The sequence below is a fragment of the Camelus ferus genome, chromosome 8 (genome assembly GCF_009834535.1).
Source record: "Camelus ferus isolate YT-003-E chromosome 8, BCGSAC_Cfer_1.0, whole genome shotgun sequence".
NCBI lineage: Eukaryota > Metazoa > Chordata > Mammalia > Artiodactyla > Camelidae > Camelus > Camelus ferus.
This window is the reverse complement of record NC_045703.1, coordinates 50,581,522-50,607,123: the sequence shown is the minus strand read 5'-3', so window position 1 is coordinate 50,607,123 and position 25,602 is coordinate 50,581,522. Positions and strand designations below refer to the sequence as shown.

Here is a 25,602-nt window from a genome sequence, read left to right as displayed (position 1 = left end):
CATTTATCTTTGTGCATTTTTCTGTTGTGTATTTTACTTAACAATTACAAAGCTTTTAAAGACACATGAACCACTTATCAAAAAAAAAAAAACTGAAAAGAGTTGGAGGAAGATTTGATGAAATAGGATTCCATAAGGATTTTAAATATTACTATTTGGATTTAAGCGGATGGCATAACATAAACATTACTAGTGGCCCCAAATACCCACAGAGAAAGGCAGAGTAGGCTGAAAGGTTTGAAGGGAGGGAAAAGGGAGACTGAGTTGGCTCAGTGGTAGGGTGCATGCTTAGCATGTGTAAGGTCCTGGGTTCAATTCCCAATGCCTCCATTAACAAAAATAAAATTAAAAAAATAATGAGACATGTGAACCAATTTTGAAAAGTAAGCAGCAATTAAAAAAAAAAAAAGGGATGTCAAAATCTTCTCAGAACTGGATGCTTGTTCTCTCCCCAGAACTCTTATTTTCTCAAGTTTGCCCCCCACCCCCGACCTTTTTCAGAGCACTTTATCCTGCCAGCTCTCTCCTCTAACTGCCACCTGTCCCCTAATCTTCAGGTTTACCTCTGGAATAGTCACTTTAGTACATTCTGAGCCTGCCCTGACCGCGCTGAGTTGTCCAGGAATGGGCCTCTGTTCCCATTCACAATGAACTTTACAATATGGAAATCACACCAAAACCACATTTTCATAAATTAATAAGCATACATCTTAATATGCGTGTTGTTTTATAGCTCACCTCTCAACTGTATTTACTTCATTTTCTTATGTATAAGAGGCATAGAAGGAAGTCATTAAAAATACAGACTTTGGAATTACATTCACCAGGGTTCAGATCCCAGTCCTGTCACTTTTTAAGTGAACCACCTGTCTAACCCTGTTTCTTCCTTTTGTAACTTGGGGTTACAAAATTCTGGGAGTCTGACTGACTCCCAGAATTATTGTAGAGACTGAAGAAGGTGGTAAATGTAAAATTCTTACTGTAGTGCCTGGCTCTGATCACTAACTTCCAGTGATGATGATGACAATGATGTAGCACCCCTGGAAACTATTTAAGAGTTAAACTGGAATAGGAAAAGTTTATATCGTCAGTTTGTGATATTAATGTTGGGGTTGGAGGAGGGAGGTACTGTTTTATGGCCTTTCTGATCAGAAAGCCCAGAAACCCATCTATCAGCTCCACAAAATTAAGATCCCTGTGTAATAAATCATTGTAAGAAAGGCTGTAATCTTTATGAGTAGAAGAAAACATTAGCTTGAACGTGTTGAGTCATTTCAAAAATCTTTGGAAGGATATATTAGGATTTATTTCAACTGGGAAGGTTGAGACTGGGAAAGGCTCAGACTGCCTCTTCCTGAAGTTCACAATGGTGGGAAGAGGGTAGAATTTAAAGGTACAAAGGAAACGCCCTAAGGTGAGTCCCAGGTCACAGGTGAAAACAAAAGTCATGACGTACTCTTTAATTTCATCCATGGGAAACATCAACTGAATGTCTAGCAATTTTTAAAGTCACACTTACCCTACAAAAGCCATAGGCATCCTGAGGACAGAATAGTTAGTTTGTTAACAGGAATGAAACCAGTGAAATTTTGACTTGCTGTCTGACAAGCTCACAGGGGATGCTGAGGAGGGAGGGAGGGAGGGGCATACAGAAGACTACTGGTTCACAAACAAGGGGCACCCACTCATGAGAGGAAAGAACTCCAGGTCCCAGGTACCCTCCCCATTTCCGCTTCCCAGTGGGATGAAGCAATGAACTGTTCCTGCTCAAGTTAAGAGTTAAGGGAAAGGGACAGGACTGGGTGTATGTCTGCCTTAGCCCTTTAGGGCCATGAACGATTCATACTGGAACAGAAATGCACATAAGTCTTATAAAGTTTAGATACAAAAAATTCTAGGCCTAAAATACTTTTGTGGCAAACATACGTCATTTTTAACCCATTAGACTTAAAATGATAATAATGGTGCTAAAATAATATAATTTATTTATTTGAAATATGGTTGATTTACAATATTGTGTTAGTTTCAGTATACAGCCAAGTGATTCGGTGATTTTTTTTTAGGTTATTTTCCATTATAGGTTATTATGAAGTATTGAATATAGATCCCTGTGCAATACAGTAAATCCTTGTTGCATATCTATTTTATGTATAGTAGTTTGTATCCCATACTCCTAATTTACCCCTCTTGTCCTTTCCCCCTTTGGTAACCATAAGTTTGTTCTCTATGTCTGTGCGTCTGTTTCTCTTTTGTATATAGATTCATTTGTATTATTTATTAGATTTCACATATAAGTAATATATAATATTTGTCTTTGTCTGACTTACATCACTTAGTATAATGTTCTCTAGGTCCATCTGTGTTGCTGCCAATGGTGCTGTGATTTTATTTTTACTTTTTTATTGAACTGTAATTGATTTTATTTATTTATTTTTATTTTAAATGTTAGTTTCAGGTGCACAGCAAAGTGATTCATTTATACATATACATACATATTTTTTTCTTTTCAGATTCTTTCCCATTATACGTTATTACAAGAAATTGAATGTAGTTCTCTGTGCTATACAGTAGGTCTTTGTTGTTTATTTGTTTTATATGTAGTAATGCATGTCTATTAATCCCCAACCCCTAACTTTTCAAAGTAATATAACTGACAGTAAGAAAAACGGCAACTCAAGATAATGCTGATGATGTACTGATAAGTCCTTCCTAAAATATTCAGTCCTTCCTAAACTCTGAACAGAATCAGTAAGCACCCAGCCAGGAAAACAAAAAACACACTAGTTATTTTAACAGAAAGAACTTGCTGTGAGGAATTGGTTAAACAGACACTGGAGAACTAAGAAATTAAAAAAGGGATTCTGAGACTAAGACAGAGAAAGTAGCTACAGGAAGCAATTACCAGCCGTTGCTGAAGGAACAAAGAGAAGACACAGGGGTTATATTCTGGAAGAACCCAGGAAAACTGGAACCTCTGAGAATGGGGCACAGCGAGACCATCGCGGGTATCTCTGGGAGAGGAGACAATGAGGCTGATTCTGGGAGTACAGGAAGACGCAGGAAACTAGAACTAGAACCCGCTGCTCCTGCCAAGGTGAAGAGACCCTACTGGACATTGCTAACTAGAACAGCAAATAGGAAGCAGCAAGTCCCTTTTCTCCTCGAGTTTTCGGCATTCCTCCAGCGCCCCCTACTGCTGGACTCTGAAGGACCCAGCTGACAAACAAGAAATGTGGTTTGCAGAGTCCTTCACAAAACTGAGTCCCTGCTAAATCGGATAACCTGACCTGGATTCATTCTCTGTTTCCAAGTCTTTCTGGGGAAAAGAAAGTAGCATGTTTAGGAGACTCTGAAAATCCTGCCCACCCTCCCACAAAAAAGACTTCTTTTTTCCCAATTAATGAAGATTCTATTTTTTTTCTTTCAAATAAAGTTATTTGATCTAATTTTGGAGTCATTTCTCTTTATCTGCCATTTGAAAACAGGTATTTGTAAGGGAAAGAGAGGGAACACATCTGAGGTAGATCGTTCATTTCTCTATTTTCAAGCTGTGCCTCACCGTTTCAACTCCCTCTCAAGGACCAGAACTGAAACTGGCTCTCAGATTTTCTTGATACTTTTCTTAATTTCAACCTCTGCCCTCCCATTACAAAGAGCTGGGACCTAGAATCGAGTCTTTGTGGAAATCCTCACGCCACTGCTCACAGGCTTGGGGGACTTCATTCGACTTTCTGAGCCTCCCTTTCTTCATCTATGTAATAGAACAATGCCTAATTGCAGGTGGTTAGGATTAAATGGAATCAAATACAATGGATGTCAGAGTGCCTGACAATGTGTTGAGAAATAAATATCCATGTCATTCTTCTGGCACTGAACTCTGACATTTCAAACATTTACAGAAATGACCATCAGGCCTAAAGCCCAGAATCATTTTTCAATGTGCACGTCTCTCTCTCTCTACGGGAGGAAGTTTCTCCCTGCAGGAGTGACCTCGTTGGTTGGAGCGGTGGAAAGTCTCATGGATTCTCAGAGCTGCGAGCCTGCGTGGCTGGGACTAGAAGTCGCGGGGCCCTCCCCTGGCCTGGCATCCAGCTCGGGCTGCTGCGGGACGCGGGTGGGGCGCGGCCGCGGCACCGCCTCCCCGGGCGCCCCGCCGACTGGAGCGCGGCGCGCAGCCGGAGCTGGGGCCCAGGGCGCCGAGGGGAGGCCGCGCTCCCAGCGCCCGGGGCCCGAGGGGCGTCCGACTTTGCCAGCCGCCCGCGAAGATGTGACCCAGTCCTGCTGCCCATGTGCGCCCCCCGATTTCCAGCTTGGGTAGCGGCCAGAGGGGCCCCAGCGCCCCGCCTCCCGACCCTGCCGCCGCTGCTGCTGCTGCTGCTGCTGCTGCCGCCACTGCTGCTGCTGGTGGCCGCGCCGTCGGGACGGGCAGGTAGGAGGGTCGCGCCCGAGCCCCGCCGACAGCCCAGCTCCGCCTGGGTCGATCCCGCCCGCCTCCGGGTTTCGCTTTCCCGCACCAGGAGCGCGAAGCGCGGGGAGATAACTCGCCGCCGCCTCGCGCACGCCTGGTTCAGGGTCAAGTTCCCAGAATTCGCGTTTCACGCTTTTCCTTGCGGGGGTTGCGGAAGTGTGGAAACGGTCCCTCCTCTGGTACCCACAGCTCGTGGCGTGCGGTCGCTGACCGTGACTTTGCGCACCGCGTTTGCACGTCGCGGGCTCCCGCCAGCGCAGCCGCGGCCACGCCGACCAACAGCCTTTCAAAAGGCGATGTCTGCGCTTTAATAAACCAGACTCCCCGAAAGAGTGGGCTCACAGGGAACTGGAGCTAGAAAGGAGCAGTGTTTCTAAAGTAAGATCCCTTTTCCTGGGCACGTCCTTTTTCCCTTTGTACTTTTGACCACGTACAGATAGGTGCTCTTAGGTTTTTCGAAAATAACAACACTTTTAACTGATCTATGGCTTAAAGTACTGAAGTTTTTCTGGTTTTGTTTTTAAGTTTCAACCCTCTGCCAACTGGAATCCAGTAAACCAGAATGATTCATTAACCTGACTTCCGTTTTCTTTCACTTCTGGTGTATGAGATAAAGATTTTTTTTTAAAGCAAGATATCTGAGACCCTCCCTTGTTTAAATTAAAAACAACAAAACTTCGTAAAATACAGTACTTCGTACTGACTTGGTCCAGGCTTCTGTGTTTTCAACCCAGAACTGAATGGCAGTGGATGCAGGAAGAAAGTTGTCCATGAAACTTTAGTGTCCTTAGTAGCCAAAGAACAAGTTATGAAAGTTCAATATAGTTACAAAGGTCTTTTCAAAAGTGTGCATATAGATCTTGGGGAGATTTTTGAACCATAGATATTATACACAAAAACGTGTCTCTTCTAAATCCTAAATTTACCAGAAATTGTAGTTCTTTTGTCTTGTGATAAATATTCCTAGGTAAACTGAAGGGGAAGCCACTACCCCTGACTTATGCAGATATTGATCCTCCACTAACAAATATGAATTTGCTTGCTTCTGTTTTTAATCAAAGAGAAATAAAGCTTGCTCCTTCATTGGGTTGGGAGGCTGACATTAAAAGGTTATAATATTCTTGGCTTCAAAGCAAAATTGAGGAGGGGAAAAAAAAAAAAACCAGAAGAAACTCTTTTCTGACCCACACCCCAGTACTTTCTTAGCTCTTCTTACAGCTTCCCTGTCCTCTCCTAGGCCTCCAGGCATCCTCAGGGTTGCTAGGGTGGAGAAGGGCAGAAGGGATATGTGGTTACCTGGATACCATACCTGCTTCTTACTAGAGAGTGATTCTATCTTGATGGATCTGCACAGTATCTGCAGAGTAATGTCACCTTTCTAAGAGTTACATGACATTGCCACTCTCGGGTAGGTAAATTCTTTAATTTTTTGAACTTTTTTTTTAGTGCAGGAATCCAAAGTCACACAACTCTGTGTATGGAACGGGCTGTACAATATCAAACATCCAGAAAGTAAGAGAAAAAAATGAAAAACTTAACGTGGCAACAACATTTAGGAAAGTTCTTGGTATTTCATTTTAAGTAAACTCTTAAAGGGATTCAGGACATCTATGCCATTCCCTCAAGTCAGGAGAGACACACCCCTGCACCTTCTCTCTAAATTCTCCAGGGACAGAAGTTTCACCAGGAAGTCTCTCACCTAAGGCTTATCAAACTTGGCCCTGTTGGCCCATTCCCGTGTCTTATTCCTCAGTGAAGATAAAGAACTGTGGACATCATAATATAAACGAAATTTACAGCCAATAAGAGAGATGGGAGACGATGACTTCCCAAGGTCATGTAGCTCCTCTCCTTAGCCCTTCAAGAGGCTTCTACTGCTCATAGAATAGTTCTCCTCTGTGGCCCACTCCTGCCTGTCCCTCCAGTCTTTCCTCACACCACTTAATTCCTCCATACTGGCTTTTTTTCCAGTTCCTAGAGCAAGCCAAATCGTTTTGCATCTCAAGACCTTCATACTTGCAGTTCTTTGTGCTAGAATGTACCTACCCACTCCATATCAGACTAACTCCTGTTCAAACTTGGCATCTCACCTCCCTCAAGGAGAGCGTCCCAAAATCCCCAAAGAGGGAAAAAAATAGAGTTTATTACGTTTATAAACAAATGAGACTAACTTTAGCTTTGGAGCTTTCGAATGCAGTCTAAATATTACATTTCTGCTTGTTAGAACTAATATATTAACACAGGGAGGGTACTTTGTTGAAGTGTCTCTTCTTTGAGAGTCTAATGCTCTACCGACTGAGCTAGCCGGGCGCCGAAGTGTCTCTTCTTTTATATAAACACAACAGCATTGGGTATTTTATTTCACTGAGAAATTACTGCAGGACATACTTCACACACACACACACAAACGATTCCAGTGAATGAATTAAATTTTCTTCCTTATTTTCTTCTTTTTTGTTTTGTTTTGTTTTTGTTATTTAACTAGCATTTTTATTTCACTTTTAAATTGTTTGTTTCTTATATGTAGAAATAAAATTGATTTTTGTATACTGCCTTTCTAGGCAGAAACCATGCTAAATTTGTGTATTCTTTTTTTTTCTTCTTTTTAACTTTTAATTTTGAATGAATTTGAGACTTACAGAAAAGCAGTAGAAATCGTAGAGTTCTCATAAACCCCTTACCCAATTTCTCTTAATTTTAATGTCTTACATAACCATTGTGCAATATTCAGAAGCAGGAAATTAACATTGGTATAATACTGACTATAGACCTTGCTCCATTTCACTACTTTTTCCACTAACGTCCTTTTTCTGTTCCAGGATCAATCCAGGATCCCCATTACATTTAGCTGCTGTGTCAGCATCCTCACCTCCAATCGGTGATGTTTCCCCAGCCTTTTTTTGTTTTCAGTGTCTTTGACACTTCCTAAGAGTTCTGGTCACTTCCTCCTTAGACTGCCTCTCTGTGTGGGTTCATTTGATGTCTCCTCATGATTGGAGTGAGATTATTCCTTTGGGGCAGGAATACCACACAGATTATGTTGTCCTTCCCAATCGATTTGCCTCATATCAAAAGATTTATGACATCAGTATGTCTTCTTCCTAGAGGTGTTAACTTTGACAACTTGATTAAGGTGGTGTGTACATGATTTCTTACTGTATAATTATTATTTTTCACTTTCTGATTAATAACCATCTTGTGGGGAGATACTCTGAGAGCATGATGATATCCTGTTTCTCCTCAAATTTACATCCACTAATTTTAGTATCCATCAGTGGATACTGACTGTAACAGCTATTAAACCTAATGGTGATTTTTTTAATTTCATTCTTCCCTTCTCCATCTGTTAATTGGAATTCTGTTGCAAGGAAGTGCTGTCCTTTCTCCCCTAGTCATTTATTTATTCCATTGTTTAAATATATCAATATGGACTCACAAATATTTACTTTATTGTTTTAGTTATAATCTAAACTATCGTTATTCATTTTGTTGCTCAAATTGTTCCATCTTCTGCCATTAAAATCTCTTTTGGTTTGGCTCCTGTGTCCTTTCGACAAACCCTATTCTTTCTGAGCACATGACTTTGTAGCACCACAAAATGTTCCAGGTTCATCTTATATCTTCCCTTCCACGTGGTTGGAGTCAACCATTTCCTCAAGGAACTCTAGCTCCTCCTACTGGAGAACAAGATTTAGAAACTAAGACCCATGTTGCCAGGCATGATCACTGCCACAGGAATGAATGTTGTTTTTTGGCTCTCTCAGCAGCCAGAGCCAGGAGTCATAAGTATATATACTAACCCGGTCATCCACGCACATCTGTATTTCTGTATCTGCATCTGTGTGTCTATACATACAGAAGACGATGTGCTTACGCTGATACCTCTGATTCCAGCCCAACAGCACAGAGGTCATTCTCTCCTTCCTTTATTTGTAGCTTCTTTCTCCAACAGTGAGAAACTCATATCGTTTTCTGTAATAGATTTACTTATTTGTTAATTTCTAGTAAAGTAGTTTCGAAACTATATCCGTGCTCCTGTAAGAAGCACATTTACCAACTAGATTATAGCACTTACATACAGCTCTTTGGTATTTAGCTTTGTAATACCCAGTCAAGATATGGGTTTTGTTTACTTGTTTGTTTTTTACTATTATTTCAAATTAATTTCATTTTTATTTTATTTTTTTACTGAAGTATAGTTGATTTACAGTGTTGTGTTAGTCTCCAGTGTATAGCATGGTGATTCAGTTATACATATATATTCTTTTTCATATTCTTTTTTACTATATGTTATTACAAGATATTGAATATAGCTCCCTGCACTACACAGTAGGACCTTGTTGTTTACTTATTTTATATATAGTAGTATGTTATCTGCTAATCCCAAACTCCTAATTTATCCCTCCCCACTTCTTTCCCCTTTGGTGACCATACATTTGTTATCTTTGTCTGTGAGTCCTTCTGTTTTGTAAATAATTTTATTTGTATCATTTTTTAAATTCCACATGTAATTGATATCATATGTATTTGTCTTTCTCTATCTCACTTACTTTACTTAGTGTGGTAATCTCTAGGTCCATCCATGTTGCTGCAAAATAACATTATTTTATTCGTTTTATGGCTGAGTAGTGTTCCGATGTCTATATATGTACATATACCACATCTTTATCCATTCATCTGTTGATGGACATTAGGTTGCTTCCATGTCTTGGCTATTGTATATAGTGCTGCTGTGAAAACATTGGGGTGCATGTGTCTTTTCAAATTAGAATTTTCTTCGGATATATGCCCAGGAGTGGGATTGCTGGATCATGTGGTAACTCTACTTCTAGGATTTTTTTAAGGACTCTCCATCCAGTCAAGATATTGTCGACCAAAGTTACTTAGATTAGACCACTTTTCCGTCACCACCTTTACTGTGGTTATGTTACCCATTTGTAACAAGGTTAGGTTCATTCGTTGCTATTTGTATTTCAGTTGGGTTCCCCATATGCTAGTTGGTTTTAGCTGTTGATTTGGAGGTGTTTGAAGGGTATGTGAGACATTACTGTGGTTTAAGAATCAGAGCTATACAAAACAGTACACACAGAGAGGGGTTGCCCCATCCTTGTCCTATGACCTGGTCCCTAGTCCACACCACCCCCATAGGTAACCAGTCTCCTTAGTTTCTGGTTTATCCTTCCTATATTTCTTTTGCACCAATGAACAGATACACATGTATATTCTCCTATCCCCTTTCTTTCTTACACGAAACATAGCATACAAGAGATTCTCTTTTGCACTTTGCTTTTATTCACTTGACATAATAAAATTCTTCTGCTTTACAAATCAGCAGTCCTTAAAGGTAGGTCCTGATCATTCCAGCCAAATTCATTTCCAGGCTAAATCATTTCCAAATTTTACTGCAACCTAGCATGGTTTTAAACACCTGGTTTTAAATATATTATATGTAGAACCAGGTCTACCTCTGGGTTCTCTACAGCAGCTAAGGCAGGATTTGCCTGCTCAAATGTTCTTTTCATCAAACAGTCTTTTCTCCTTTTCCAGCTTTTCTCCCATTGCCTTTGGAGCAGACAGGAAGTGATTTCTTGTACATCTGCAAGGCCTCCTCATTTATCACCTTGAAGCCCATCCCCATGTCCGGAGAGCATCGTATATTTGAGATCCAAGAATGTGGCTCTAGGTATCACCAGCCTCACTCTTCAGAATGTGTGCTTCTCCTGCCCGTAACTATTTATTCAGCTTCCAATAGAACAGATTCGGGAAAGGCAGTAGTTGCTCCCTAGAGAGCAGCTGAGGAGATTAGCTGCCTGAAGGCGGTGGTGTGGTATAGCAACAAGGCAGCAGGAATGAGGAGGGAGCCACAGTTCTCTGAATGCACCTTTCTGTACAGCGCAATTAAGGAGACTTCTGGAAAAGCAGTTTTATTGATTACAAATATTATCTATTCAAAATTAGTCTTGTTTGTTGAGTGTGGTGGTCACTGCACTAAATGTTGAGCCGCCAGAATGGCTTCCCCGCAGCACCTTCAATCATTCTATGCTCTGCTGAATCACCTCTACCCCCAGGCACAGAGAACGGGCATACCTTATCCTATGCAGATTTTTCAGCAAGTTTTTCTTATACTTCTTGATTCTCAACATGGGTGCTTTCATCCAAAGTTCCATCCCATAGAGTCACATTCATATTTTTGTGCTTTGAGATACCTCGGCAACTGCATCCTCCTCATTAAAGCATTTGTTTATATTACTTCCTCCAGTTAAATTTCCTCCTTTTCAACTTCTGCAGGTATTTTTTTTTTCTCCTACATCAGTCCCCTCATCTTTACTGTCAGGTGATTCAGCAGCCCTTAAAGCATTCAGTTTTCTCTTCAGTAAACATTGTGTTCATTTTTGAGGAAAGATAGAAGCAAGCAAGCAACAGAAACTCACTGGATTGCTTTCCTAAGGCAGTCACAACAAAGTACCACAAACTGGGTGGCTTAAAATAACATAAATTTGTTACCTCACAGTTCTGGATGCTAGAAGTCAGAAACCAAGATGTTGGCAGGGTTTGTTCCCTCTGAGGGCTGTAAGGCAGCATCCGTCCCATGCCCCTCTCCCAGCATCCGGTGGTTGCTGGCAGTCTTTGGCCTCCCTTGGCTTGCTGATCATCATTCCAGTCGTCTGCCTTCACAGTGTTCTCTGTCTCTTCACATAACCTTCCCTCTGTGCATGTCTCTCTTTGGGCCCAAATTTTCTGTTTTCATAAGTCATATTGGATTGAGGCCCACCCTAATGACCTCTTTTTAACTTGATTATCTCTCTGAAGACTGTCTATCTAATTAAGATTACTTTACGAGGCACTGAAGGTTAGGATTTCAACATATTTCTTTGGAGGAGACACAATGGAATTTGTAACACCTCCCACACCCTCAGAGTGAGCAGGACCCATGGGCTTGGCTTCTAAAGTGGAGAAAAGCTCCCTTTCCAACCCCAGGTAGGAGTTCTCCTCCTCAACACGTTTATTATTATCTGTGTCCACTGCCAAAGGGAAACTTTTGCAGAAGCCTTGTGCTTAGAAGGCTCTCCTGAGAATGTAGTGGGGTCAGTGATGAATCTTCTCTTGTACTTTCCGTAATATGAACATAAGAGAGAGCTGCCATTTTGCAATATATACAAATAGCAAATCGTTAGGTTGTAGCGTACACCTGAAACTAACGTAACGTTATATGTCAGTCATCCCTCATTTTTTTTAAAAAGGAGAGAAACATCAATGGATGTGTAATAAAGATGGTGGAGTTTAAATTTCTTCAGCAGAGGAGTTCACTGTCCTCAGACCTCTCCTTCCCGCCTCTGCTTCTCTAAGGGGCACTTTCACTGCAAAATCCTCACTCTTGCTCCAGCAGGGACCATTTTCACGCTTAAGGCTAACCATCCATATGAGTCCAAGTCAGCCCTCCTCCTCCATTTTAGATTAAAATTTATAATGTTGTAAAAGGTCCACTGAATGCTCTATCTTGTTGTTTTTAAAACTGGCTAATAGTTTTTAAGTGCAAAATAGAATAGCACACCAGCTCAGGAGCACATAACTGAGAGGAACGAGGCACCTGAGGTGACCAGAAAAATGAAAAAGAATTATCTTCATACCCCACACATTCATTTTGAGTTTTCAAAAGTTAAAATATAACTTGATGCGATGTGATTTTTAAATAATCTTCTTTTGAGCACCTTTCATTTATTCATTCATTCACTCATTTATTCAGTGTCATTCATCCATACATATCAGGAGTTCTTAGGCATTGAAGTAAACAAGAAAACAAGCTTTCTTTGTGGAGCTTTTAATCTCGGGTGATTACATTAAAGTGTAAGTGCCTGACTTGAGGAAACCAAGCTTCTTTAGAAGCACAGAACAAGCCAGCTGATCTAATGTAGGAGTCAGGCAGGACTTACTAGAAAAAGGATCCTTTAAACTGACTTATGAGAGTTGCAGGTATATATATTATATTGTATTATATTAGTTATATTATCACATTCACCCTATCTGAGGAGAAGAGATGTATTAGAAAAACAAAATGAGCTGTTCAAGTAGATGTCTTACTGTGAATAAATACCTCAAATGCTTTTAGGAGAAAAACATATAAATTCAACAAATAGTCATAGCTAAGATGCCATCCATATTATGTAAAATAATTATAGCTCAATATAAATTCAGATATTTTTCATTTAAAATACTAGCAAGAAAATAAAGCTAAATCCTGCTCTAAGCATATTCTATCTATAAATTACCAAGTAGTTGATATTCTTTTTTTACATCTACATTCCTTCTTTATAAAACTACAAATCAACAAACAAAACCCAACAACAAATAGCAAAATCCTATGAAAAGGATGATTTTTCTAAGGGTGGTATTGCTAAACAGGTGACAGTAAGGAGCTTTGCAGCTGAAGAGCAGCCTGACCTTGAGGTCACTGACTGACTCAACAAGTCGCTGTGGTCTGCAACTCAGGTGCTATACTGAACCCAACCACAATTCTCAAAAGGCACAAATATTACAGCTGTGGTTTTCTAACAGGGCTGGTGTCCTAGGTGTTCTTTCCCATTTCTTGAATCAACACAGTCCTTTGAAGGCTGTGTTAGCTTCAATGAGCAAGGGCAAAAGGAACGTCTTCATTGATCCATTCTCTGAGTTGATCCTGGAGAAGTTCCAGTGTTGTCAGTGCAACACACTGCCTTTAACTCTTCATGGGTGGCTTCTTCAATGTTGCTCTGCTTTTATCCTGACCAGTGTTTCGTTTGTTTGTTTGTTTGGTTGGGTTTTTTTTTTAACATCTTTGTGGCAGGATAACCACCTCAAAGAGCTGGGAGACCTGTGCTCTTCAGGGAGAACTGTGCAGTACATGGGACCCCTGTTCATTTTACTTCATTTAGTTACACAGCTTCATCAAGTCATAATTCAACCCCAGAGAGATCTGATCTGAGTCCTGGTCACCATTAAAAACATCGAAGCATTGACTTGTCACTAGAGATGAGAGTTAGCCCTTTGAAAAATATTGCACCTTTCTGACAATGTTTTTGATGGCTGCTGTACACTTCTATCTTTATCTTGTTTGATTGCAAACTCTGAGGTCGCAATTGAGATTACACTTTCAACCTCATTTGCCTCAAAATCCCAATCAATAATGAACAGAAGTAAATACTATTAATTACCTCCAAGTCTCTGCTCAATAATTACTTCCCAATCTCCACTGAATAATTATTTTTAAGACTCTCTTACTTTTTCTCTTAATTTTTTCTCACATTTTTAATATTGTTAATTTTCTCTCTGAAATTTTCAAGTGATGGAGATGTTAATGGAAGAGTTACATTACTTCTGTGAAGATAAAAACAGGTACTAGTTGTGAGAATGATGTGAAAAATAAAGATGATGATGTATGTTGCTATTTAATAAATATCTATTGATTGAACTTGGAGTTCCCAACAACTGTTCTTTCCAATACTTTAGTGATTCCAAAGTCTTTGACTCTGTTTTGTTGTTGTTGTTGTTTGTTTGTTTTTTGTTTGTTGTTTTTATCTTTTCCCTTTTGAGACAAGTTATCCAGTAGTAGAAACTCCAACCTACGTTTGAATCTACTTTTTCACAGTTACTATGATATTCACTTTGGATAGACACTTTGACCAGAAATTGACACAACATTGTAAACTGACCATAACTCAATAAAAAAAAAAAAAAAGACAGACATTTTGGAGATCACAAAATGTGGAGAAAATCATGTCTCCGCTCTCAGAAAGCTAATTTCTAAAAGGGAAGGGAAGGGAAGACATTCATACAAGAAATGACATAAGGCAGTGGGACTTATTTTCTGACAGTGGAGCTGACATACCCAAATTAATAATGACATCTTCAAAATAGGCATTTTAGAGAAAAACCCCACAATGTATTCCCTAAACTCTTTTTATCAGAGTTTCAGCTAGTTTCACACATTGGTCAGAATAACTCATTAAGTGGCAAACTTTCATCTTGAAGGTGGGGTTCAGTTTTCGAAAGCATTCAAAGCCACTTCCAAAAAACTTGGTTGATCAAGTTGGGAAATGCTATGTTGGGCGAAAACAAAGTGTGACTATTTGAAACAATGAGATGGAATTTTGTGCATGTTTATAAGCTACCTCTGAAGACAACTGTAGCTATAATGGCATGAGCTGAGCAGTACCAGGGAATAATTATAAACCCTCTTAAAGGAACTGCTTGGAGTGTGTACACTCTTTCTGATGCATAAACGCCAATGTTTTTATTTTAAGAAGTAGTCTCTATTTTAAAGTCCTACTTGATACCAAACACCAACAGCAATATTCAGAAACATGTTTAAGCACATAGATTACTTACTGAGGTGTGGCTACAAAGAAGTAACATGCTTTTTATGTGTGACTTATGTATCACTCACCCATATAAACATTCACTTCCCTGCCAGGGAAAGCACGTGTTGATGGATTGTGCCCCAGATTCGGAAAATACCTGCTTCACGAGAGCAGGGCCTTCTGTGTGTTTCTAGCCTCTGCTGCAGCCTAGTGCTATCAGTTTCTGTTTCTAGTAGGTGCCCCGTATCAGAGTTGAATAAATGATGTGACTGTGTATATTTCCACCAGGAAAAACTTCAACAAAGGAGAAATACTCAGATTTTCCTCATTGAATTTCTCATATCTCTCCTTAGAAGCAATCATCTGTAATATGCAACTTTACTGTGATCATTCTTCTTCCCACTACACTGCTCTTTGGACCATTTCCTAAAGGCAGTAAGTGAGTATCCTGGTAGAAAGAGCCTTGTTGTCATCAGAGCACTTGGGCTCAAGCATCTTCCAAGAATGGCTGGATAACCACAGGCAAGTTGGTCAGCCTCTCTGAGCCTCTACCTTCTCAGCTGTGAAAGGAGACCGGTAACTAGGGCAGACAGTACTGAGCTAACCATCGCTGAGCTCGTTCTCTGTGCCAGGCACTACTCTAGGAACTCGAGATAAAGAATCTTACTGAATCATCCCAACAAGTCTCTGAAGCAGATAGTATTATTGTTTCACTTTCCAAATGAGGAAATTGAGTACAGAAGTTGAATAATTCACTTCAGGGCACACAGCTGGTAGGCAGTAGAACAGGGAATAGGTCCCCAGTGTGGTTCTAGAATTCTTGTTCTTACAACTTCTCTCTGACCTACTCACATAAACCATTATTTTTTTAAACTGTAATAATACATTTTATTTAACTCAATACAGTATACCCCCTACAACCAGAAGTCAGCCTTCTGCGAACTGGAAGGGGGCTCTCACCAGAATGCGATCATGTTGGCACCATGATTTTGGACTTCTTGCCTCCAAACTGTGAGAAATAAATTTGTGTTGCTTATTTTAAAAATACAGTATATACCAAATATTATTTCCATCTGTAATTAATATTAAAATATTAATGAGATCTTTTACAGTTCTTGAAATATGAAGTCTTGAAAATCCGGCGTGGGTTTCACCGAGCACATCTCAACTTGGACTGGCTACATTTAGAGTGTTCGGTAGCCTCAGTGAAGCTCATAGCTACTATGTTACACTGTGCAGCTGAGGTCATTGGATCCTCATAACACTGCCCATCAGTCAAATTTAGGGACTTCAGAGTCACCTTTATTTCCTTTTCGTTTTCTCCCCTTTTCTATTCAGTGGTGACAGACTTGTACTTCCTAGTATCTGTCAGGATTTACAGCTGAATTGGCACATTTTCTTCCTTTATTTTCAAACATCCAAAAAGAATAGTCTGAATTCTCCTTAATTTCTGAATTAATTTATTCTCTGAGTTCACTGAAATCAGACCTCTATGTTCAGTACTTCACAGAAATTCCTTGAAAAACCCTCTCAGTGCTAAATACAATGGCTTCCAGATATCAGAGCAAACTCAGGCACTTGTAAATACTTCCTCCTTGAAACTTCCTCGTCCCCTGTCATATAAGCAATTATTAGAAGCCAGTGAGATAGGGCAGGTGGCAGTGCCCTGTATAATGTACAGTATTATTACAGAGAAAACAGAGGCCGAGCACATGTGCAACAGCAAGCGGGCAAAGAAATAATAAAGAAAGAATAGTGGGATTGGTAGAGGAAGATAATCGAGTTCAAAGGAACTAATGCTAACACCATATGCTCCCCCTTTATAGAAGACAAGTATCTTTTCTCAGGTAAATAGTTCCTGGTCACACTTCAAGTGCTGTTTAGATGATTCACTTTTTAAGGGCACTTGATATATAATCAGTGGAGGCGGGGAGTGGAGAGGGGGAAAGAGGACTTAAAGAAATAAGTTTATAACTTGAGACAAAAGAAAATATGCCTTTCCTTTCAGCATGATGAAGTTAGAACAATACTTCAGATTACTCTGTGTGAAGGCAGCAACACTGTCTGGCTCTCCTTTGGTGGAGGTTAGGATGGATGAGTTATTTACAACTTTTGGTCCTGATATTGGTTAAACACCCTCTGGTGCTTTTTGTACATCAACAGCTATTAACCCCATTTCCCATAGCAGAAAACTCATTCAGGAGGTTTTTTTGTTTGTTTGTTTGTTTTTCGGTCTTACAAGCATAGTAAGATATTCTCCTATTTCCAAATGAGGGAAGAGGGAAGCGGGCAGGGCCTAACCATTAAAAGAATGACACAGCAACTGAGGATAGTTTAACTGATTTGAACCAACCAGGTCCAAGATCATGGAAGATTCCAGTAGACCTTGAGCCTCATTATACGCTCATTGTAATACCTTGCTGCTAAATGACACACCCACAGGCGCCATGACAGTTCCCAGGCTGACCATGAAAGGCCAAAAACTGAGTGGGAGCCCAGTTCCTAGAAACCCTCTCCCCTTCCCCAAAATAGTTGGACTAATCCTCCCACTCATCAGCATATGAAATTACCCAGCACATAAAAACGAAACGCCCTCGCACCCCGGAGACCGTCTCACCTTCTCAGGGGACCCCGTCTCCCCTGGCTGCTCTCCCACCTGTCTATGGAGTGTGTATCACTGAGGAAATCTCCTTTCACTTTACTGTGGCTCACTCTTGAATTCTTTCCTGCACAAGACAAGAACCTATGCTCCGGCAACAAAAAGACCCTTGGCAGTGTGTAGAGACCACTTGCCGTGGGCTTCCTTCATTAAAAAGCATCTGTTGACTGTCTTCTGACTGTACTGACCCTCTGTGTGTAATGTAAGTTTACCAAGGTCATTTCAAACTCTCAAAATTTAGTGCTTCAGGCAGTACCACATTCATTCAGATGCTCGTGTGAATCTGGGTCCTACCCTGTCTCCACGATTTATGTGAGCCCCAAAGATCCCTGGTTAGTTCAGTTCAAGAGTATTTATTTGCCAGGCAGTGGGGCTACAAAGAGTCTTGTAAGACATGGTGCCCAACGTCAAACAGCTCAGAGCCTGGTCATTCCTTCACTGCTTGGCTTCAGAAAGACAGATGGGGCTGGAGGGCTGGAGACATTCTCTGGGCAAAACTGGGCAGGGATTCCTCAGTGCTGAGCTTCCCTTAGTCAGTCACGAGCTAGACTTGAGTGGCTCCAAGGGGGAGTCCCCTGAGGTGAACGCATTTGACTATTCAGCCCCTCACAGTCTTCCTCGGGAGCGAATGAACACACTGTCCATAAGGGGAAGGTCAGAATGCCTCAGCCCCAGAAGACAGAGTCTGGGTAACCATGAGACTGATGACCCTGGCCCTTTGTGAGTTCAGTCTGAAAAGCTCATCCCTTTTTACTAGTGTTCATCAGGCACCAATTTATGCATAGACTTTCCCCACAGCGTAACAAAATGGAAATACCTTTTACTGTCAGACATATAATCAAAACTGCAACATACGTAGACAATAGCCCTAGTACTAGCTTTGAGGCCATTGGGAAAATGTCACATACTATTTCTTTACACTTAGAGAAAGGTAACTATATGGTAACTCTTGGAACCAATGTAGCAGCAGTTTTATAAAACTCCACTAATGAGGTTGTCATAGTTTATCCATTTCTAATGCCAATTATCTATTGTCTTCCTACTAGAAGGACCCAGGAGGAGACACAGGACTTTCCCTTTATGGTGCTATAACACAGACGAAGCCGGGGTAAAAGACTTTCCCAAAGGCCAAGATCAACGGAGAGGAAATAAACACTGAGGGAACACAAGTCTAAACGACATGACTCACAAGACATAACTAACCCATCATTACTTGGAACTTCATTAGGTGGAAACCTCCTTGCTGACCTCTCACAGCCTTGCTGGGGCAGAAGCCATCTTAAATACCCATAATTGAAGGGGTCCTCTCAAGTCTTTCTCTGTGGCAGAGTCCACAACTCAGTCAGGGCTGCTCAAAGGAGCTGGAGTTCCTACCCCTCTCTTGGGCCTTCTGAGTTTCATATTCTCTTGAAAGACTAGCCTCCTCCCCAGTGACTGTCGTCAGGACTGTCCACCCCCTTTAGTGGCTGCCGTGCCTACCCTACACAACATCACAGCATAATCATGTCATTAAAATAGTACAAGCCAGTATGCATTAAATGGATGCACACATGGAAAAACAAGGCATCTTTATGTTCCAAAAAGTATGATAGAAGGGTACCAAAATTGTAAAGGCATAAAACAGCAGAGTGAGTTAAGGTAGTGTAGATAATTTGGTGTGACTGATGAACATGGTGCGTTTGGCAGAATTACAAAAGGAGAGGCCAGACCAGACCATGGAGAACCTTGTCTACCAAACCGAAGTTGTGATGGTACCACACTCCCAGAAATAAAACTATGTGTGCCAGTCCAGCAGCTTTATGAGTTGGGGTATGAAATCAATGGACTGTCAGAGAATCAGAGCTATTCTTCCAGGCCATAAATCTAGGTGAACAGAAATGCTTTTGTTACCTACAAACTGGCACATGACTCCTGATATCAACACAGGTGTGACATATTTTGACTTTGCTCTTGATGAAATTATCTTATCAGTGCTGGCAGGTTAGGAAAATCACTTATCTCAGTTGGAAGGTTTATTCAGGAGTGTCTCTATGTTTTCCAAACTTGAAACAAACAGGGCCTAAAACTTCGCAAAGATGAAAAAAACACAAAGAAATACTAGCTATCGATTGTTCTTTTTTAAATGTGCTATTTCTCCTCCTTAAAAACAAAGTGCTAACTCTATTTCTTACCATTCTTTTCATCATCAGAACAGAGAAAAGGGCAGGTATGCCTTGATAAGTCCTCATCTGTTGATTTCATTTTCACAACACAGCAGCTCTCTTGCTGATGTGACTCATACCTCTGCTTCATTGGGAGGTCCTGTTGTTTCCGCTTGGAGAATAGCCCTGGGAGCTGCCCCCACCGCCCCCACCTCCTTAACCACAGCCCCATATCCCCAGAGCACAGCCCTCCTCACTGGGGCTGCTATAATTATCTTCCTGGTCTCTTGCCCCCATCAATCTTTCCTCCCCTCAGTAGTGAAGTAATCCATTTGAAATACAGGTAGGCTCGTGGCTTCCACTGCTTAAAAGGCTTCAATACTTTCTTGCTGAATTTCAATTCTGATCCAGCTTCCTTCCCAGGATTTACAAAGACTGGAGGATCAGGCCCTTTGAACTTCTTCAGTTACTTCTTGGCCACTCTCCTCTTCCTCACTTTTTCCAGCAACACACAGTTCCAAGGGTCTTTTAGGATGGGCTCCTTCCCATCTCAGGAGTCTCTGCCCAGAACCTGCCCTTCCACCTCATAGCTGACTCCTAAGCCCCTGTCTCAGTAGGTTCTGCGACCCACTCCTCCCACCTTCTGCCTTCCCATAGCTGGATCACCAAATGTGCAAGTACTTTTTTTTTTTTTTTTTTCACTTGTGAATGGTGTCTCTCCTCCCGCTGGTCTGGGGGCTTCATAAGGGCAGGAACATACCTGTTTACTCACCATTAGATATCCACACAGTAGCACCTGTATTCATTTCCTGGATCCTCCGTAACAAAGTACCACAAACTGAATGGCTTAAAACAACAGAAATCTGTGCTCTTACAGTTCTGGGAGCTGGAAGCAGGAAACCGAGGTGTTGGCAGTGCTGTGCTCCTCCCTCTGAAGCCTCTGGAGGAGGCTCCTTTTTTGCTTCTTCCAGCTTCTGGTGGTCCCAAGCACCTCGGTTTACAGATGCATCACTCCAGTCTTCCATCTTCACATAGAGTTCTCCCTGTCAGAGCACAGTCCTACTGTGCCTTCAGATGCCTATCTTACTGTAAGGACACCAGTGATACTGGAGAAGGGGCCCACTCTACTCCAGGATGGCTTCATCTTAACAACTGTATCTACAACAACCATATAACCAGATAAGGTCCATTCTGAGGTAATGGGCATTAGGACTTCAGTATATCCTTTTGGTGAAATTTAACAGCATCTAATAAATATGGTTGAATGAATAAATAGGATGACTCTTGAACTGGTATTTCTGATCAGTGAAGGTGGGGTTGCCTGTAGTGTTATTCCGTACAGAAGACAAAGAGCTGAAGCCCAAAGCCAAGGTAAAACATGTGTCTCTACATCTTTCTGTGGTTTCAAATTGTTAGAGAGCCTGTACTCTGCAACTAGGAAGACACCAGAATAGACTTGAACACACCTTTCTGGAATCCTTATCTTTCTAATCCTCATACAATGTTTGGGAAATGTGTTAAAGCAAGAAGAGGGTTCCTACTTGCCTTCTCTAGGATCAAATATGGGCAGAAATAAAAGAAAATATTCTGGAAAGAAAAGGAAAGGGCTTCCTGTCACGAGATACGGTGGGAGCCAAAAGATTTTACTAATCAGATAAATATTTAATATTTTAAAAAATACTTAAATTATTTTATACATTAATATCTTAGAATAATACTTGTTTTTTTCCTCATTAGTCTTGCCTTGTCTTTGTTTAAATTCTACTAAGAAATTTACTTTACAAGGATAGCAGGTGAGTGAGGAGGTTGAGAGTATGGGTTCTGAACCCAGTTCCTCCACTTACTAGCTGTGTGAACTTGTGCAACTTACTTAACTCTTCTGTCCCTCAGTTTTCTCATCTGTATAATGGAGATGATAATAAACATGTTTTCCATGGGGTGGTTATGAGGATTGCATGGTGAGGATTGCATGGTAATGATTTAATAAAATGTTGGCTACAATTTTTACTGTATGTTAGCCTACCTGCCTCACATCAGCTAAATACTATAATGTACAAAGGTTTTCACAACATTTTTATGTTAAGTCTTATGTAAATTGAGTTTTATTCATATACTACATCTACTATTAAAGTAGAGTTTCTTAGCCCATCACGAGTGGATCTCACTCTCAACATTATTTTTAATTACACTTAAAGATCTCTCCTGTCCTACTGAAACTGCAACTAATCCAAGGGAGCAAGCTGTCCTTATAACTCTTCTTTGCAGAAAGGTCAAACCTTACCATAGTAAGAACCGTCTTTTTCTATTGAGCAAAAACAAATTATTGACACAGCAGTGTAAAATGACTATAACTCAATAAAAAATGTAAAAAAAAATCCCAAATTATTAAAGTTCCATAATTAACAAAAATTATAACTTACACAGATAAATGAATTACTATCAACTCCCAATAATTGTTAAATATCCATTTCTGGAAATAAATTTTCTACAAGCAGAGGGACAAGATGTCAAGAAAGAGGACTACATGGCTTAATTTGCTCTGATTTTTTTTTTTAAAGTGATTCGGAGACTAGCAGATCACGTCATAACAAGGAATATTTTGTGTCCCGGGGAGACTTAGAGATAGGCTGATACCATGATGTGATGCCTTTTTTTCATGGTAGGTCTGCCCCTGGGATAATACTTTGATTTATTGACAAGGGGATATCCTAGGCAATCAGAAAGATAATGTCAATCCAAATGAAGAATCTGCAAGACTAAAAGTCAGGATATTCTTTCCCCAGAAATAATGTACAAAACAGCAACATCTATTTTAAGGTGTATTTCTGTCAGTTGTTGAGTTTGCACTTATATGTGTGTGCACGTGCTATATTTGTAATGACTCTTACTTTTAACCTTGATTATTTTCCCTAATTATCTCAGTTTTACTTTAGAGAGAAAAGTTAAATACTCAGAGAGAAACCTTCTCAGTTGGTCACTGTGTGAGTAGGTGTGGGTTAAGAGTGGAAATCTTCTCAATAGATAAACAAGATTATACTGTATAGCACAGGGAAATATATACAAGATCTTATGGTAGCTCACAGCAAAAAAAAATGTGACAATGAATATATATATATATGTTCATGTTTAACTGAAAAATTGTGCTCTGCAGTGGAATTTGACACAACATTGTAAAGTGATTATAAATCAATAAAAAATGTTGTTAAAAAAAAAAAAAAGAATGGAAAGCATCTCAAAAGGACACAGCCTGCCCAATGCCTGCCTGTGATTTCTATTCTTCTAACTCTTTGGAACTACTGCCTATCAACTGGCATTGATTGGCTTTTTCTGGAGCTTATGTACCATGAATAATTATTAATGATTTAATACTGTTCTGTTCTCTCACTAGGTTCTAACTTTTAATCATATTTTTAAGGCAAAACAAAGAACTCGGGAAAGTAGCACCATGTCATATTTCCTAGTCCTTCGAAAGTGGGGAACAATTTCAACATAAACAATTCCAGAGATCTTTCCAGATCAAAAATGCTGTGGTTCTACATTTTCAGTGCTTAGTATCTTGTAAGAACTAAAATTAGAATAGACAGTGAGTTATAATATCATGGATGTAAAACATTACCAAAACATGGCTCCACAGAACTAACTGAGGAGGAGCTAAAATATTCTGATTTGTGGCACTTGAGCTCAGAGATTTTAAAAAAAAAAACAAAAAACAGTGGTTATTTTAGATATTATGATCCAGGCATATTTTCTCAATGTCCATCTATACAAATCTTTATATTCTACAACATTGGTTCCTGTGTGTCTTTTAATAGAAGTAAACAATTAACAGAGCTCTCAAAATGCCTGAAACATACCCAAAATTTTTTAAAGAAATAATATGAAATAAAATAAATAGATTGCCCATTTTAATTTAATTCAATTGGGGGAGCACTGTTATGAGGAAACAAAGCAATTTCACTTTTCTGAAATATTTACTCTGGTATGTGCTGTCAATCATTAATGTTCATTGATTCAACAGTAATTTTGATGAATGTTTTATCATGGTTTAAATGATCCCCTAGAAATGCCACATCAATTATCAAAGTAATTCTGAACTCTGGTAGTAATAGGTTAAATAAGAGGAATTAATAATGTGATAATAATACTAAAACATTAAGAAATTTTCTCATTATGCCATTCCATTTTTTGAAAAGAAAATATATTTCATGAGAAATGTTGTGAAATGTGTATATACCGCCTCTGCAAGTTTACATTATGGGTAAATCTTATGTATGACCACAATTTTGGTAGCCAGCCTCCAAGGTGCCCTTCAGCAGTCCCCTCCTTCTCACAGCCTGTATATTCCCCTCCCACACTGGATCTGAGTTGCTCTGAGAGACCGAAAGAATAAGATAGAAGTGATGGTACAGCTTTTCCAAGGTTAGGTTATAAAAGATACTGTGGCTTCTGTCTTGCTTTCTCCCTCTTGGCTGGTTTCATTCAGAGTCTCTCATGCAACTTCAGTGTGTGGCAAATGGGGCTGGAACGGTCACAGTGGCTTCATTTTGGCCCTTTGGTTGGAAGGCTGGGCTCAGCTGGGACATGGGGAAGACTGACCCTCTCCTTCTTCACATGGCCTCTCAGCATGGTTTCTCTAGCAGAGTAGCCCGACTTTCTACATGGCCACTCAGGGCTTTCCAAAGGGCAAATGTGGAAGCTCCCAGGCCTTTTCAAGGGTCAGTCCCAGAGGCACTTCTGTGGGTTAAAGAGAGCCATGAGGTCAGCTCATGCTCCATTTGGAAGGAACACATGAAGCGTGAGCACTGGAAGGCAGGGCTCACGGTGGCCATACCTGCAGACCAGCCGCCACAGGTTACATTTTCCTTTTTCTCCACTAACACCTCAACTCCTTTCTAATCCTTTCCAGTTCCCTGTGTCTCTGGTGGCCTGCCTAAACCTACAAATATCACCTTCTTATCCATAAACATGAAGAATACCCTACAGTGGAATCCACCAGAAGGCCTACAAGGAGTGGAAGTTACTTATACTGTGCAGTATTTCATGTAAGTTGGTGCTTTTCCTTTTGGCTAATTTATAAACACAAGACTCAGACCCCTATTAATTGTGCCAAGATAAACCATCAATTGTATTAAATGAGTGTCTGAAGAAAAAGAAAGGTTTCAGATATTTCATGTTAGATTATCTTGTGATGTTTTGTTTGGTTAAATTAGACAACAGTTTCTTGGTGGAGGCAGAGCATTGAGTGTTCAGGCAAGAGGAAGTTATTTGCATGGGGAAAAGAAGTTGGTCAAAAGGTTATTCTTTTTAGCTGAGCAAACAAGAAAATCCATCACCTCTGAAACACTTAAACTTATTGGAACTCTAGGATGTTTTTAAATGAGATTGAGGCTGGAATTCTGTGCACTCGCTGTTCTTATTAAAGATAGTAGTGATTGGACATGTTCACTTTCCACCTCTCCCTCAAAACTCGTCGTTGCAAGCAAGAAAGAACACCAAACAGATAAACAATGTCTATTTTCCAAGAAACAAAGGAAATGACCACAATTCCAAGGAATAAACTATGACGCATACAAGCCAAATACTGCAGGATCTTAAGGAAAGCAAGCAACAAAACTTAAAGTCAACCTATACCTTCTCAAACTCCAACAGTAGAACATAATTTTACAAGAATAAATGTCAGTGTACTAGGCTTAACTAACACTCCAAGGAAGTGGCATCTAAGGATTGCTGCCCCCAGAAATTGAGGAAATGTCCCCATGAAGCCTTAGTTTGGTGCCACAGGACATCAAAGAGGAGGAGCTGAAAGAGAAATCGGGCCCAGGTGACATACTCATTGGAGAAGCCCAGTCACAGCCCAGGGAGAGGCCCAGAGGGAGACGGGCGACAAAGGCTGGGGGCAGCCCAGGAAGGCCATGGCCCTACAGACATGTCGTGAGCCACATCAGCCATCAGCAGTCCAGCACCTGAGGGTGGGCAGGCTCCCTGGCAATGGAATAATAT

At 40.4% G+C, this 25,602-nt stretch overlaps 1 protein-coding gene across 2 annotated transcripts in view; it reads left to right on the top strand.

Annotated features, from left to right (window-relative positions):
* Positions 1-3,988: 3,988 nt before the first annotated feature.
* The window catches only part of IL20RA (interleukin 20 receptor subunit alpha), a 34,306-nt gene continuing 12,692 nt past the window's right edge, over positions 3,989-25,602 (top strand). Inside the window, exons 1-2 of one of the 2 annotated variants that reach the window (XM_032485008.1) lie at positions 3,989-4,429; positions 24,509-24,644. In XM_032485008.1, coding sequence (XP_032340899.1) covers positions 4,288-4,429; positions 24,509-24,644 — 278 coding nt within the window. In that variant the 5' untranslated portion in view covers positions 3,989-4,287. The remainder of the gene's footprint in view (positions 4,430-24,508; positions 24,645-25,602) is intronic. The other variant, XM_032485009.1, reaches the window with a different exon arrangement.